The following is a 16,132-nucleotide window of genomic DNA, read 5'->3' on the forward strand; positions in this document are numbered from 1 at the left end:
CTTGTCTAAGCACTTAGCAGTGAGTGTTCATTTTTTATTTGCAACCAACTGTGGCTTCCTTTAGCTACGCAAAAATGTGAAGCCTTGCATGAGATTTTAAGTCATTCAAGGATCAAAACTGCATTCTCTTAAAAAAACAAAAACATTGAAAAAACATTCCAAATTTAGCTACACAAAATCCCGTTCTCATGATACCTTGCCCGAGTAGAAGTGGTATAAACTTAATCTGAATAACTGTTTAAAAAAGTAAGTAATTTCACTTTTTTATACATGTTTGTATTTTGTTGTTACTGTTGTGTGATTGTTGGCATGTTCAGTGTATGTAAAGTGCGAAAACATAACATCCTTTACAGACTTCCAAAATAAGAGGTTATTAGTATTGTTGCGTGAGGGTGAAAAGTCGTTCAACCTACCCATTTCGGATTGTATTTGACGGATAAATACATCACATCACATGGACTCGGAAGAGAACAGAAATTCAAATTTAGCACTTAGCACGCATTTTACATCGCGATACGAGTTTCCCTTCGTTTGGGCATAAGGCCGTGACGCGTGCTTTTAATAAAAGCGTCACGCCAAACGAAGCTCTCTTGCGCACTTTACAGCTCACAATAGTCACGTGTGTAAACTGGTTTCATATTTAATAAGTTTTCCAACAATATCCTCTCTTATAGGTTTTAATTCGAAAACTCCCTAGCGGAAGTGTGCGAAGATATAAAAGCTCGTGGAGGTTGTTTGGAGCGTGGAGCTTGACCTGGCTCTTGATTGACAAAACTCAAGACGGCTTTTCTCCAAAAAAGCCGCTTCAAGTCCGCCACTCCTCACAACAACACATCAGTGAAACCATTCTCTTGTCCGCGAGTGCTTTTTCTACTTTTTGGGTTGGTTCTCTGCTAGTTTTTGTCGTTGCGCTGCGGCGGCTTCACGCGACTTGTCCAAGTCGTTTTTGTCTTGTTTGTTTGGAATATGGCTCAGCATGGAAATCCTGTAACCAGTTCCCAGAAAGCACTCATGCTGGAGATGAAAAGTCTCCAGGACGAGCCGGTGGAGGGCTTCAAAATCACTCTGGTCAACGAGTCGGACATGTACAACTGGGAAGTGGCGATATTCGGTCCGCCGAACACGCACTACGAGGGTGGTTATTTTAAGGTGAGTGGCTAACTGTACCTAGCATTACGGCTACTATTGTTCCTTTACCGGCGTTTAAAGAAACTTCACTTTTTCTGTGCTTGTTTTCAAGACAGTTGAAGTCGTTAACGTCTCAAACGGTTCCTTGAGAGACCAGTTGACTTCGTCCTGTGGCCGCATATCCCAAATCATCTTTACTAATTGAAGGGAATGTACGTGTCATTAATCCGTTCTGACCTCTCCTCAAAATGTATTTTTTTTTGCGAGGAAAATAGCACGCTGTAATATTGCACTTCAGTAATAACAATGAAACTCGAAATTGCGTGTGAATGCTTCAATGTTGACTGAAAATATATAATGTAGAAACATGAAATGATGTGGAATGATATTGATGAAAAAAAGTAGAATTTTGTTATGTGAGAATTTTTGAACTGTTGAAAAGCGTTCCCAATGTGAATTGAATAAGATGAGCATTGTGAATTTTGAATGGGAATGATCAGTGATGGCTAATGTGTCATTGGGAATGACTGGATATTTTATGTGTGTGTGGGAAAATGTGGAATTGTTGGAAACCCCAATATTACTGGTTGTTTTTTGAAGAGGATAAAGAATACAGTTGTCCGTTCCGCACCATGTTGTGGATCACTTTTTGGGGTTCCGCCGTACAGTAAATCCCCTCAATCGTGGGTTCATGGTCCTGCTCTTCCACAGGTTTTTAGTTTGTCCCATGTCCAGTTAAAACTCAAATTTTGTTGTTTATTTTCTATGTAATTCTACTATTGGCTACTAGATGGAGGCACACTATTATTTTGAGCACTGTAAATTAGAAAGAAAAAAAGAGAAAACAGGACGAATTTCAAGCTCAACCTCATTTTTGCATATTTTGAGTTGAGATTATTGAATGTCTCAATCCTCTCCCATCCTGCGTTTTATGCCTACAGAAACCGTGCATTGCTGATGTATATTGTGACCTAAGTTTTGTTAGTTTGGAAAAACTTGTATTTTTCCCCTCCTGTTTGTTAGCCTGGCTGTGAAATCCACCTCGTGGTTGTGACTCAATTGCTCCGGGTTTCCATCCAACCTGTTTGCCCAATTCTTCTGTTGAAGGGAAGCTGAGTTGAACAGAACATAACGCCCTTAATTGAACAAATGGGGCGTGAAACCTTCCCGTCTGACTCAGCTGTTTTGTTTTGAGTGACGTCACTCAAATTAAAAAACAATTTTTTATGCTTCTTCCGTCTCAACTTAGCCTCATGTTACTTTTAAGAGTCAAAAGTTGCCCTACTTCTCAAACAGGAGGGTCAGCGTTGTCAGACTCTTTGTCTTGCTGGTTCGTCCCGCTGATTTTGTTCCCTCAGGCTTAATAAGGTTCGACTGACTTTGTGAAGAAATGGCTCTGTTTTGGATCCCCTGAGACTGTTGGCCTTCTTTAATAATAGCACCAAAACTCTTGCTTTTTTTTGGTTAGTTTGTTTTAGGTTTACAGTTGTCAAGAATCGACAAATACTTTTGTTTAGAGCGATTGTTTATCTTAATTGTCGAAATATTCTGAACAAGTGATCCTGTTAAATTGTAGCCTTTTGATGAACATGTTTCAAAAAAAAGTTTCTTAGTCCTTGTTAGTCGTCATTTTTGCCTTTCTTTGTCGTTATCAGCGTCTTGTTCAACTTCTTCGTCTTGACCTTATAGTCTTTTGGTTTTGTTGTCTTGCTGTTTGTTTTATCCGTTCCCGCCTTGTTAGGGTTTTTCCTTTTTCTTAGCTGTGATCATTTTCTTCATCTTGGTCGTCATCGTCCGCTTTTTGTTCATTGTCTTAATTTAGTTTGTCATTCTTTATTATTTTTTTTGTCGTCTTCCTCTTCCACGTTTCTTTGTTTTGTTCATCTTCACCATGTGCGTCTTTTTTTGGGCTGTCACAGATTAATCCTCACAATCGATTATCCTATCGATTATTCAATCGATTAATCAAGGAAAGCCGGGATTAGACTAATGGGGGATAATTTAGATAGACTTGACTTTAAAGGCAGAAGTGACCACAAGGTAGACGGAGGTTGCCGTAACCGGATTTTGCTTAACAAGAACATTTTTCTTGCATTTTTCACGCACATCACATCCAACTTGAGCATCTGGTGAACGGCATCGGGTCACCTCATCCTTGGATCAATTTTTCGAAAAACCGCTTGCCGGATGCCTTGTGGGCTGCAGCTGCGTAGCAGATTTGTGCTCAGGTTTCATTGATAGCTCTGAATAAAGGATGCGGGCTCATTGCCTCATCTTTGCACAAGCCACAAGTGTGAGAAACACAAAATTCCCTTACCAAATTTCTTACCCTGTTAATAAGCCAGGGGCCCCCATTGGGTACGACTGTGAGATAAAACTTTATATTCTGGTTGCAGATGACAGCGTTCTGCCTATGTGACGCTGGAAAATTCCCGGGTCGACATTAACCCCCACACAAGACACCACCCGGTAAAAAGTCAGCTTGGATGGTTGGTCTGAAAGAATTTGTACCCTTAAAAAAAAAAAAAAGACCCTGTGTAAATGAAAATTAAAGATTGCGGAAAAAGGTGTGTGCGTGAATTCTCACGCTCACTTTATTTCAGACACAGCAACTTGGTTGTGGTCACCGCAGTCCAGAATGAAAGGCTTAACAGCTTTATGCACAAGTCTTAATATAGCGACCAGCATTATTCGGTGTAACCCACCCCCCACCCCCACCAAGGTTCCCACTGCCACCCCTTTTGTGGCTCCCACCCACTCCTACCTGCGAGCTGTGGCGACGGCCAGCTGACCTCGCTGAATCCATGGGAGCTCAGCAAAGCTTGGTTACATCTTGTGAACGAGTTGCGTGTTTATCTTACGAGCCTTATGGAATCCATACAACAGCAGCGCGCCCGCCCGCCCCCCCCGGACGTGAGAGTTTGATTGTCTTGGGTTGCGGTGACAGCTGGAAAAGCAAACAAACGACACCCCCACAACACGCTTCCAGTTGTACACGCACTGCGTCAGCTCCCCGCTCACGTTACACCCCCCCCCCACCCACCCACAGTTACTTCTCACCAGCCCCATTCTATTTTCACATTCTTAGTGTGGAGACTGTTCATTTAAAAATCTTTTTTTTTTTTAAATCTGTATGGACATTTTTGTGGATTTTTTTCAATATTTAAAAAAAAATTTCAAATCCATTTTTCATGGAAAAGCTATATTGAATGTTAATTAGAAATGTTCCAAATTATTTTGTTTAAAAAAAATTTTTTTTTTTAAGTGAGTGTCATTTATATGCAGATTTTCACTAGTCACCGTCCTATTTGAAGGGGTTTACTGTATTTGCATCTTGTTTCCTACATGTCCATAAGTTACTGCTTTTTTTTTTCTTTTCTTTTTTTACATAGAGTTAAATGGCTGTCATGTCTTTAGCAGTATTCAGCACGGTTGAGGCTCCTTGTCACACGTGAAACAATATGAAAACAATTCCGTTTATGGGGTCATGGTAAGGCTTATTGGTCTTTTTATTTTTTTATTTTAAGTCACTTGAGGGTTAGGAAAAGTGGCTAAAAGAACCATTGTGATGAGTAAGATCATCTGGATGGATAATGTATTCATTTGTCCAAGTGTGTATTTGCATTGCATGACTTAAATGCCTAATTTGATTTATCGCAGGCCCTGCTCAAGTTCCCGGTGGACTACCCATACTCGCCGCCTTCTTTCCGCTTCCTCACCAAAATGTGGCACCCTAACATTTACGAGGTAGCTATTGATCCGGGTTATGCCAGCGAATCTGTATCGTAAATAAATATTTTTGTCTTATTTGTCTTTTTTGTTCTTTGGCTAGAATGGAGAGGTGTGCATTTCGATCTTGCACCCGCCGGTGGACGACCCCCATAGTGGCGAGCTGCCGTCAGAGCGGTGGAACCCCACGCAGAATGTCAGGTAAGATGAGTTTGGCACACCCTAACTCGTTCACTGCCATTGACGGCTATAGACGTCAAAAATTCATTTGAACTATTTCTATTAGTTTTCCACTTTTTCCACTTTTATTAAGAGTATGAAAACCTAAAAAATATATATATTGTACATTTAGAACAGATATAAAATGTGTGATTAATCGTGAGTTAATTATTGAAGTCATGTGATTAATTACAATAAAAAAAAAAATTAATCGCCTGACGCGATTAAAAAAAAAAGATGATTAAAAATTGGGGGCGACAGGCGATACATTTTTTTAATTGTAATTAATCTCATGACTTCACTAGTTAACTCACGATTAATCACAAATTTTATATCTGTTCTAAATGTACAATAAAAAAAATTGAGGTTTTCACACTCTTGTTAACACCCGAGGAAAAACATTTTTAAACTAATAGAAAGAGTTCAAATTCATTTTTGACGTCTATAGCCGTCAATGGCAGTGAATGAGCTAATCATGCTTGCATTTCGAGGGCCAGATGATGAGTAACGGAATGACATCATAGACAGTATGTAATTAGCCAATAAATGAAACCTAGGCGACTCCGTACTGACATTTTCAACCCCAATTTCATTTCTTTATAGTCATTAGATTCAATTTAAAGTGAGTATGAATATATTGCGCTTTCCCGCTCATCCTTTTCTGATTTCTCTCTCGTCACATGCAGGACCATCCTGCTCAGCGTCATCTCCCTGCTCAACGAGCCCAACACCTTCTCCCCGGCCAACGTGGATGCCTCCGTCATGTACCGCAGGTGGAGGGAGAGCAAGGGTGAGGACCAGGAGTACATTGAAATCATCAGGTACCACAGTTGAAAAGTTTTCCACATCTGGTCCACCTCAGATTAAAATTTATTATTATTTTTTGAGGGTGACAGGAAGAGCAATTAAACGTACGACGGCGTAATAGGGCGACGTTACGTGTATATATTTTTTTCTCCCAGAGGGGGGTAATATTCCAAGAAAACTTTATAAAGTGGCAAATTTGCTCGAGAAAAAAACTCAGAAAGTTACGACAAATACACGTAGCGTAGCTATAGTCTAACGTGAGGATTCGTTGGTGGTCAGTACGACAGTTTATAAAATGAAAAGGCAGGATGGAGACGGATTCATTCTTAACTCATTCACCTACAGACATTTTCACTGAAGCAACCCCCTTCGCTCCCGGCTGTTTTACTGGATTTTGACTGATTGTGTTCTTTTGCTATAAAAACATGTCACCTTACTAAAAGAAAGATTAGAGTATCTTGTGTCATCAGGAAAAAATATATATATTTCATTACAGCAATTAGCATTAGAATATAGCTAAGTTTCATCATTATTCACAAATCTGCTTAGAACTGTGAGTAAATCAGCTTGTTTTCAACATGGCCCTGGTTGATCTCTTCTAGTCTGCTGCCACCCGCTGGCCGTTTTTGTAATAACTATCATTGCTTCAACCGTTTAGTGGAGTTGGGAAGCTGCATCAAAGCCTTCTGTATGCTCTAGCATAAACAAAACGTAAAAAAAAACATATAAATACGTCTCTGAGACACTTAAAACATTTAAAATAGAACGTATTCATACGTATTTTCCCTTTACTCGTCATACACGGCAGCTAGAGCGACAACACTTCCTGGTCCCCTATCAGCTGACTAACACTAACCAATCAGAAGCTAGCACATTTTAGGTAAATGCAAGTGAATGCGACAACACTTCCTGGTCCCCTATCAGCTGACTAACACTAACCAATCAGAAGCTAGCATATTTTAGGTAAATGCAAGTGAATGCAGCAGCAGATTCGACACATCAACTTGTCAAAAAATAAAATAAAAAAAATGTATGAATGTAAATAATAATTTTGGAAACGTAAATGTACAAGTAAATATACATTTTAACAAATTAACTTACTTGACTCATTGGGCCATTTTCAGCAGTGAAATGTGAACAAATAATTTGATAACATGGACAATTAATATCTTTAAAAACGAATTTTCCACTCAATGTCGACTGAAGATGACATCACCTGTGCTGAAGAAGTGTTTTCTGGGTTTGATCAGTAAACTGACCTTATAAACTTTATAAAGTGGCAAATTTGGAATAATGCCCTCTAAATATATATATATTTATACGTGGTCCTACTACGCCGTCATAAAAACATTCTTCCACTAGATGGCAGAAGCTCCGATTAACCTGTGTGTCCACCCATTGGAATTACTGTCAGAAAATGTCACCTTTTCCTAAAATGCATCTAAACCGCCATCTCTTCTTCACAGGAAGCAGGTGCTAGCCACCAAAAGCGAAGCGGACCTCGATGGCGTCAAGGTTCCCACCACGCTGGAGGAGTACTGCATCCGCACCAAAGTGCCGCCCACGGACGACGGCTCCAACCTGCTTTACGACGACGACGACGACGAAGACGACTTTAGTGACTTTGACGAAAACGGCATGGAGTACAAGAGCAACTACTATCAGGACAATTGCTTCGACTCGCACGACAACTTCTCAGACAACGACTACTACGATTGATCTCGTTTAAGATGGCGCTCGCCAACGTTGCTGCGTTCTTCGCCTTTCGTCTTGACTTCTTGGCAACGCGTCAATGGAGTTCCAGTCGTTTCCGATTTTTTTTTGGTTTGTTTGTTTTCTTAAAATCTGCACATCGTCATCAGGAGGAATATGAAGTCCGATGAGGTTGAGCCAAATGTGCAATTGTGTGTCAGAAGTTCAAAACCCCGCCTTCGTTCCTTCCACAAGATGGAGGACGCCATCCTCCTTAGAAGTCGTAGTTGTAGTAAACGTCACAAGCTTTCCTGACATCCCGTGACTGTTATCCTATAGTGTTGTTTTTCTAAACTTGCCAGGGTTTCCCAAGCTTACTACTTTGGGGGCGGTCATGTTTCAGTGTTGAATATTTTCCTTTCCGGTTTTGGTATTTGGACTGTTTTCCTTTTCTATGTCACGTCGAGCCCACTGCTTCAAAACGGACACCAGCGATCCACTTACAAGAGCTTGAACAGTAATTTGATTAACTCTTAACCTAAACAAGCTGCAATTTTTGCATAGCACACCTCAGGAGAAGAAGAAAAAAAAAACACAACACAGTCCCTCTGGCTCACTTTCTGACTTAGTGGACTGTTTACAATCTACCTTGATAATATGCACATGGATATTTTTGATGATCACTTGATTTCTGTTTTTTCTTATAGTTTGTATATTTTAAACGGTGAAATAAAGATCTTTATTAGATTTCAGTTCATTGCTTGAAGGAGTTGCTGTGAGAAGTTGCAGGAAGGTAAGATTCGTGTGTTTCAGGTATTGGGTAGAATCCATAAGCAGTAAAGTGATCCACGCAGCTTTGTTTAGGTTGTTCATTCTCTTAACATGTTGCCTATGTGATTGTCCCAGGTTTGAGTTCTTCCTGCTGCCCATTGTCGGCTTCATGGAGTCAGCCGAGAAGACCTTAAAAATGTAAGTTGATAAAGATATTGGGCTTTTTGGTGAAATGATAGAATGACAGTTTTGCCTTCAAACTTAGCCGCTGCGTATCGGTCTTGTGTACATGGTTCCAATTTGGTAGCAAAACAAATCTCCGGGACCCGTCGTCTTTGAAGGAACCTTGAAAATGATTCTAAAATGGCTGCCTTGAGACTTTTGTGGGACTATTCATGTCAATTTGTGGGTGCCCGTTTAAGGAGTCCTCAAAATTGACCAAATCTGGAGGCACAAGTTTGTTTTTGAAGAACACCTGAGAATAACCAAACTCAGATGCTTTTCAAGAACGGGTTCTCAAGACTTTATGTGGGTCTACTAATGGTTGACAAACCTGATGGGGATGATCAGGATGGTGGAGACGAGTACCTGAAAGGATTTCCTGATGTTTTTCTTCACCCGAACGCATACGTTAAGTGTATGACCTCATGTTGCCGCCAGGGGGCAGCATCAACTTGTTTTTTGGATTCTATCATTTGGAAATGTTATTTCTTGTCTTTATTTACATTGGAATGTCACAGGTCGAGTGTTCTTCAGTCAACTGGACTGGCAGGTCGGTAGATATTTCCCTTTTGTCTTTTAATACTTGTTGGTAATGCACATTACTTGTTTTTGGGATAGCGGAGGTCAGATTTTTAACCTAGTATGACCACAAGCAATGTTTGAGTAGCAGTTAACTGCTAAATAAAAGCTAGTTTGCATATCTAGATTGAACTAGTTTTCATTTATTGTATTCACCCTCTGTTAAAGAATCACATGTCAAGTACTACTACTAACTAAATTGTATTTAACTTTTTAGTATGAAACGTATTTAATCTCAAAGAGCTGTTTGTTTTCTAATTTCTCTTTGGCTATACATTTTTATTGAATCACAAGCAGTTTTGTTCTAGCTATACTCATTACAGCGTTGCAAAAACAACAAATATGATGGCGACTTGAGTTTTGTTTTGTTTTTTCCCCACACAATTTGTTTGGGACTTTTACTCAGATCTTCACACATATGGACGCACATTCTTAAACATGCATTTATCATGAAATATATCATTAGTGATTTTCAAAGTGTAGATGTATATGCCACATGATGGTGGCAAAAAAAAAGCAATGGTCTGGCCTGAAGCTCCTCCCTCTTTTGGGGCACTCCTTCCTTCACTTCAACATGGTTGCTTGGCACCAAAATGCCACAAGAGGGCGCCAAAGCAATATTTTCAGATTAGACATGATTTTTTGCCTGAGCACAAAACAAGCCAATAGGTTAAAAGTAAAGAAAGAAAAAGGAGCATTTTCCCTGTACTACTTGATGGTTACCTGTCGAGTGGCAGAAAGGAAGTGGTTGTGGCCATAGATTAAAGTCAATTTCTGTAGAGAAAGTACACGCAGTAGGAGGTAAAGTGGTTTCTCGTGGGATGATTGACATCTCTTAGAAGCCATTTATAGCCCGGCTACATCATATTGCGCTCGCTCTCGTTCATTTCCGCGTCGTCGTCGTCGTCGTCGACCCGGCTTCCACCCACCCGGCCTGCCGCTTGCGCTTGTGTTGCCGTGGCGACGTCTCCGTTCCAGACATTCCTGTCCGACCTCTTCTATTCTTTCTTGTGTCGCTGCGCTCTGACCCAGATGACCCGGTTCGCTCTCGACCTGCAGCTTCCAGTCGTGCAGCATCTGGCTTTCAGCCACACTTTGGTACCTTACAAGTTTTATTTGTGCTATGAAAAAAAAAAAAAAGTTTAAAATCCCGTATTGTACTGTCTGCTCCAACAGAGCTAGCTAGTCGAGGCCCGAGACCTTTTCACATGTCAGTTGCTACACAATTGATTAACTGGCCTTTTGTAATTCCACAGGTGATGCTGAACAAAACGTTTCCCACTGGCCCGGCATTGAAGTCGGGAAGTCCCCCCCCCCCCCCCCCTTTTTTTTTAATTTATTTTTTTATTTTTAGCCACCACAGATGTACGTGTTGCCATAGCAAAGTCTCCAGGGAAACAGCACTTTAAATCCGAGTATGGACACGCCAAATAAGAGAAGCGGGAGAAAGGAGGCAAGGGAGGTGGGGGGGGGGGAAAGTTGGTCAAATTGAAATTAGACAGCAGGTGCACGTGCGCTTATTCCAATGATACGCTCTCAAAGGCGCTTCAAATGATCTAATATAAGATTCAATGCAATTGTTTTCAGTGACATTGTCAGCGAGGTATTCATTTCGCAATACGTTTATTATTCTGCTTGGAGTTTACGCTGACTACTGAAATGCACACACACTACTGAAACACTTGTATTCCCTCCCTACTGAAATGCTCTCACACAGTTACTGAAATGCACTCATAATATACTGAAATATTCCCGTACTAGTTTTCTATCTCACATGCTACTGAAAATCTCTTTCACTCACAAACACACACACACACACACACACACACACACACACACTATGGAATCGTTCTCACACATTACTGGAATCCACTTACACAAATACTGAAACACTGACAACACTACTGAAATGATCTCACACATACTGAAATGCTCTCACAGGCAACTGAAACAATCATATATATATATATATATATATATATATACACTGTATACTACTTTAACACTCTTGCACACACACTAATGAAACACAACTTTTGGGGATGTTCTCTCACACTTGTACCCACCACCGAAACATTTGCACATAAAATGCTCTCTCACACTGATACTACAGAAATGCTCTCACCCAAACTACTCAATTGCTCTTATGTGTTGATATGCTATTCTGGAATTTATTTACTAATATAGATTTGTGTGATGAGTTTTTTTTTCCAGGTACATACTGTGCCCCCTTTTAAAGGGGCAGAGGTTGCATTGTTGTTTTCATGTTGTTGTGTTTTTTTTTTTGATGAATTGTGACTGGGGTATTTGTATTTTATAGGGATCAACAAAGTCATTTGCATGTACACATACTGAAATAATTTAGTGTAATGTACGTGTGAGAGGTAATCCTAAATTATGTCCCCGGCAGTCATAAGCGTCCCTTGGCTACTTTGAAAAGTAGGAATAGGATGAGATAGATAGGAAAATATTTCTTTTTTATTTACTAATTACTGTATGGTTTTATCATTATTATTATTATTATTATTATTATTATTACGATCATCAGTGCTGTCATTGTTATGTGCAGAAAGCAAATAGTTGACATGCTCTTAACAATAGTGATTGTAATGCGTGCGTGTGCCACAAACAGACATGGCTCAAGCTGATTGGTCACTTCGACTGTCGCGTTGCATATATAAAGCTCGCACCCGGAGCTCGGCACCGCAACACGAGAAACGCTCATTCACGCTGCGAGGAAACACCTGTGGCTGCGAGAAGCGAGACATACCGGAGCGGCAAGCAGCTCTTCTATTTTTTTCCGACCCCAATACTGTGAGTATATCAGCTTTCCTGCAGAAAAAGCTCCCTTCAGACACTTTCATAGTCTTCGCACACCTGACTTTAATTGATGGCAAACTTCACTTTTCACCTGTTTCTGAACGCTTAGAGATATTTTTAGTACGCAAAAATGTCCTTTACCCACTGAATTATTTCACTAAAGTGTGACGCAACAGCTCACGCTTCATTGTTGTTTACTTATGTCACGAACAAGACGAGTGGACGCTTGGATTTTCTATTATTGAGATCGTTCTCTTAAGATTTAGAGACCAAAAAATGCTATATAGGTGTACATTTTAATAGTTGTGGTATTTGTTAAACGAATATGCTAAGAAGTGAAATACAGTAGGACTGGATTCTAAAAAAAATAAAAATATATATATTCGTCGTGGTTAATACATAATATTTTTAAAATCACTATTTTAAATTTATTTTAATTAGATAAACTATTTTAACACGTTTTAAAATGATTACAAGTATTTAGTATGATGCAGTTCAAAGCAGCATTATTAGTTTGCAAAGGCAGACTTTTTTTTTGACCCAAGCCTTGTATTGACTGTGCAAGTGTACCTAATATTGTGTAGCTTGACTTTATTTAGCATACTTTCACCCAATGTGAAAGTACATGCAACCAAGTCCCAACGTGCAGAATTAAGGACTAGAAGTAGACTTCTTGCATGTACATTTTATACCAGTAGAGGGAGCATTTGTTGCCACGCCACCCTCCCACCCCCAACCAATAATTTTGATGGACAGCAAAATTACTTCGGCAGTCAATAGAGCAGACACGTGTGCCAACAGGGAAAGAAAAAAAAAAAATCTGTCCACAGCGAATCAACAGCTAATGGGAACAGTTACCATCCGCCTGTCGTGTTGCTAAGAGAAGCTAGTTTCCGAGGCTGCGTTTTTCAAAAACAATTCTGAGTGGTGCTACCAATGTGAAGAGGGGGTTGCATGAGCCTAATCCTAAACCCTAAATTATAAAAGTACACATTCTAAGAATGTACTTTAACACTTTATTTTATTTATTTATTTTATTTTACTGTCAAATTATACAATACCAGTTATGACAAAAGTGTGACATGTTGTGTACTTTGGAAGTATAGCTGTGAAAAAAGTATAAATACTGATTAAACTACTTTAGTATAAGTAAAAGAGTAAAGACTCAGAAATGTACAAAAGTGAATGAAAAATGAAATATAACTATTGTATTTATTTATAAATTTACAGTGCTTGCCTTGAACTGGGAGGACCCCCTTCCCCCACCCCCGTGTTCCCATAATTTGACTAGCCAAAAATGTTGAATTGGCTAATTCTCTTAAGGGGTTGGGGGTTCACAATCCACTTTCCAAATCTCCAAAATCGGAATCAATCAAGATATCAACCGCGGTACACAATGTATGTTTTTATGACAAATCCTCAAGAAAGCAAGTCGCCTATTTTGACATCAAATCCTTTGCTACTTTCCACCACTGCTAAGCTAACACCTCTAAAAGTGATCTGTTGCCAAAAGGAACCCCGACTGTAATGAGAAGTTTGCTCTATGTTATTTATTCGGCTGTTACTAACATAACTATGAGATTAATTTTTCAAAAAATCATTTCCAGTTTAATACATTTTGTAGAAACTTTATTTGTATGTATGAATGAGTTGCGATGTCAACAACAATGGCGGTGTATGTATAAATAAAGTTTTCACAAAATTCACAGGCAGTTAGACTTAAAAAACTCATTTGAACTATTACTATTAGTTTCACATTTTTTTCCCGCTTTTGTTAACAAGAGTATGAAAACCTAGAAAAAAATATTGTACATTTAGAACAGATATAAAATTTTTGATTAATCGTGAGTTAACTTTTGAAGTCATGCGATTAATTACAATAAAAAAAAAATCGTCTGACGCCCCTAATTTTTTTATATTTGTTTTCTTTTTAATTAGGGGCATCACATTAGGGGCGATTAAAATTTTTTTAATTGTAATTAATCACATGATTTCACTAGTTCACTCAAGAGTAATCACAAATTTTAAATCTGTTCTAAATGTACAATACATTTTTTTCTAGGTTTTTATACTCTTGTTAACAAAAGTGGAAAAAAATGTGAAACTAATAGAAATAGTTCAAATTAATTTTTGACGTCTATAGCCGTCAATGGCAGTGAATGAGTTAAAATGGAAAGTTATGTTAGTAACAACCAAATAAATCATATGGAGCAAACTTAACATTACAGTCAGGGTTCCTTTTAAAGTGCTGCTAAAACCCAAACGGGTGTCATTTCTGTTTATGCTCCCAGTGGACTCACGATTTACACCCCCTCGGCCCCCCTTGTGTGTTATTAGCTGCCGCTCCACCTGACTGCACCGCCGCCCTCACGCCCACGTGGCTCGCCGTCTGGGGGCGGGCACCATGTGGGTTTTGGATAAGATCCGCGGCTCGGTGGAGACGGGCGTGCTGCGGCACGGGGAGCACGGCGACAAGAAAGGAGCGACGCCGCCCTACTCCAACGTCCTCACGCCAGACAAGATCCCGGACTTCTTCATCCCACCCAAGTTAGTCAGCTGCCCTCCCGAACCCGAATCGGTGAAGCCCAACGAGGGTTTGCAGCCTTCAACGTCGGAGCAAACCATCGGCGGGAGGAAGATCGGCGGCCCTAAAAGCCCCCGTCTGGTGGCCAAGCTGGCGGGAGACACCAAGAACCTCCTAAAGGCCGCCAACCGTCACATCATTCAGATCGAGAGCGCCGATGACGTCATCGCCGGGGACACCAACGCCGACCCCCAGTCGCAGACCGCCATGTCTCTCCCCTACGTCCCCAAGACTCAAACCTCTTACGGCTTCACCACCTTGAAGGAGAGCCCCCACACTCGTCGCAAGGAGTCGCTCTTCCACTGTGACATCACCAGTCCCATGACCTCCCCGAACAGCCAGAGGAAGACCCCGGGCAAGGGCGAGGGGGGCGGAGCCGGCAACCACCTGAACCCGGCCGACTTCAACACCTCTCACATGAACCCGTACCGCTACTTCAGCGGCGGCGAGAGCGACACCTGCTCCTCGGCCGAGTCGTCCCCCTTCAGCTCGCCGCTCCTGTCCCGCTCCGCCTCGCTGCTCAAGATCTTCACGCACGAGACGCAGGCCAAGGTGGTGAAAGCCAAGCGCTCCTTCGCCCGCCACAGCTCCCTCTCCACCGACGAGTGCAGCTCGGCCGAACCCAGTCCCAGCCTCCAGCGCCGGCTGCACATCCCGTCCTTCCACTGCGGAGGCGCGCCGGCTCCGGACCACGGCTCTCAGCGGGAGCACACGGTTAACCTGCACAAGGGCGGCAGCGTCCGCATCAGCGCCAACTACGACGCCGGCACCGCCCGCCTGCGGGTCCGCGTCCTGGCGGCCGAGAGTCTCTACGACAAACACTTTGACATCAAGAGCATCAACTGCTGCGTGTCCGTCTACCTGAACCCCGGCAAGATGCAGAAGCAACGCAGCAACATCATCAAGAACAGTCGCAACCCCGTCTTCAACGAGGACTTCTTCTTCGACGCCGTCGGACCGCTCCAGGTCAAGAACCTGTCGCTGAAGCTGAAGGTGGTCAACAAAGGAACAAGCCTCAAAAGGAACACTCTGCTGGGGGAGCGGGAGGTCCTGCTGAGCAAACTGCTCTCGGGGGTCTAGACTACCGAAGAGGAAGCAGAAACCGAGGCCACTCGTCGACCTGTACGAGTTCTTTGGCAGAGGTGGCTAATCCGGGTCCAGAAATGTAAAAACCTTGCCACAGTTTGGAGTTAGCCACAGTGGCAAAAGCCGACATGTGGCAGGGTTTTTACTTTCAGGGGCTGGATTAGCCACCTCTGGCAAAGAACTCGTAAAGATCCACGAGTGGAGTGAGGTGGCTAAAACCAGGTCCAGAAAGCAATGACCCTGCCACAGTTTGGATTTAGCCTCAGTGGCAAAAGCTAAACTGTGACAGGGTTTTTACTTTCTGGACCTGGATTAGCCACCTCACTCCACTCGTGTGGTGAGTTCTTTGCCAGAGGTGGCTAATCCAGGTCCAGAAAGTAAAAACCCTGCCACAGTTTGGATTTAGCCACAGTGGCAAAAGCTAAAATGTGGCAGGGTTTTTACTTTCTGGACCTGGATTAGCCAATTTACTCCACTTGTGGACCTGTACGAGTT

The 16,132-nt window shown here is 41.5% G+C and overlaps 2 protein-coding genes across 4 annotated transcripts; both read left to right on the plus strand.

Moving 5' to 3' along the window:
* The first annotated feature begins 399 nt into the window (after window positions 1–399).
* On the plus strand, window positions 400–8,322 carry cdc34a (cell division cycle 34 homolog (S. cerevisiae) a). 2 transcript variants are annotated; one of them, XM_077583266.1, is made up of 6 exons: window positions 400–881; window positions 996–1,149; window positions 4,789–4,875; window positions 4,961–5,058; window positions 5,763–5,897; window positions 7,350–8,322. In XM_077583266.1, the coding sequence occupies exons 2-6, from the start codon at window positions 1,012–1,014 to the stop codon at window positions 7,600–7,602; spliced, it is 711 nt and encodes a 236-aa protein (XP_077439392.1). In that variant the 5' UTR covers window positions 400–881; window positions 996–1,011; the 3' UTR covers window positions 7,603–8,322. The 2 variants fall into 2 exon arrangements, with proteins under 2 accessions (XP_077439392.1, XP_077439390.1); XM_077583264.1 differs by having other exon boundaries at window positions 401–1,149.
* A 207-nt stretch (window positions 8,323–8,529) lies between these two features.
* Window positions 8,530–15,715, plus strand: LOC144062184 (C2 calcium-dependent domain-containing protein 4C). Of its 2 annotated transcripts, none has more exons than XM_077583263.1 (3): window positions 8,530–8,544; window positions 11,780–11,961; window positions 14,305–15,715. In XM_077583263.1, the coding sequence occupies exon 3, from the start codon at window positions 14,372–14,374 to the stop codon at window positions 15,629–15,631; it is 1,260 nt and encodes a 419-aa protein (XP_077439389.1). In that variant the 5' UTR covers window positions 8,530–8,544; window positions 11,780–11,961; window positions 14,305–14,371; the 3' UTR covers window positions 15,632–15,715. The 2 variants fall into 2 exon arrangements, with proteins under 2 accessions (XP_077439389.1, XP_077439388.1); XM_077583262.1 differs by lacking the exon at window positions 8,530–8,544 and adding an exon at window positions 9,104–9,118.
* Window positions 15,716–16,132: the final 417 nt, after the last annotated feature.

The sequence above is a fragment of the Vanacampus margaritifer genome, chromosome 13 (assembly GCF_051991255.1).
Source record: "Vanacampus margaritifer isolate UIUO_Vmar chromosome 13, RoL_Vmar_1.0, whole genome shotgun sequence".
Lineage (NCBI taxonomy): Eukaryota > Metazoa > Chordata > Actinopteri > Syngnathiformes > Syngnathidae > Vanacampus > Vanacampus margaritifer.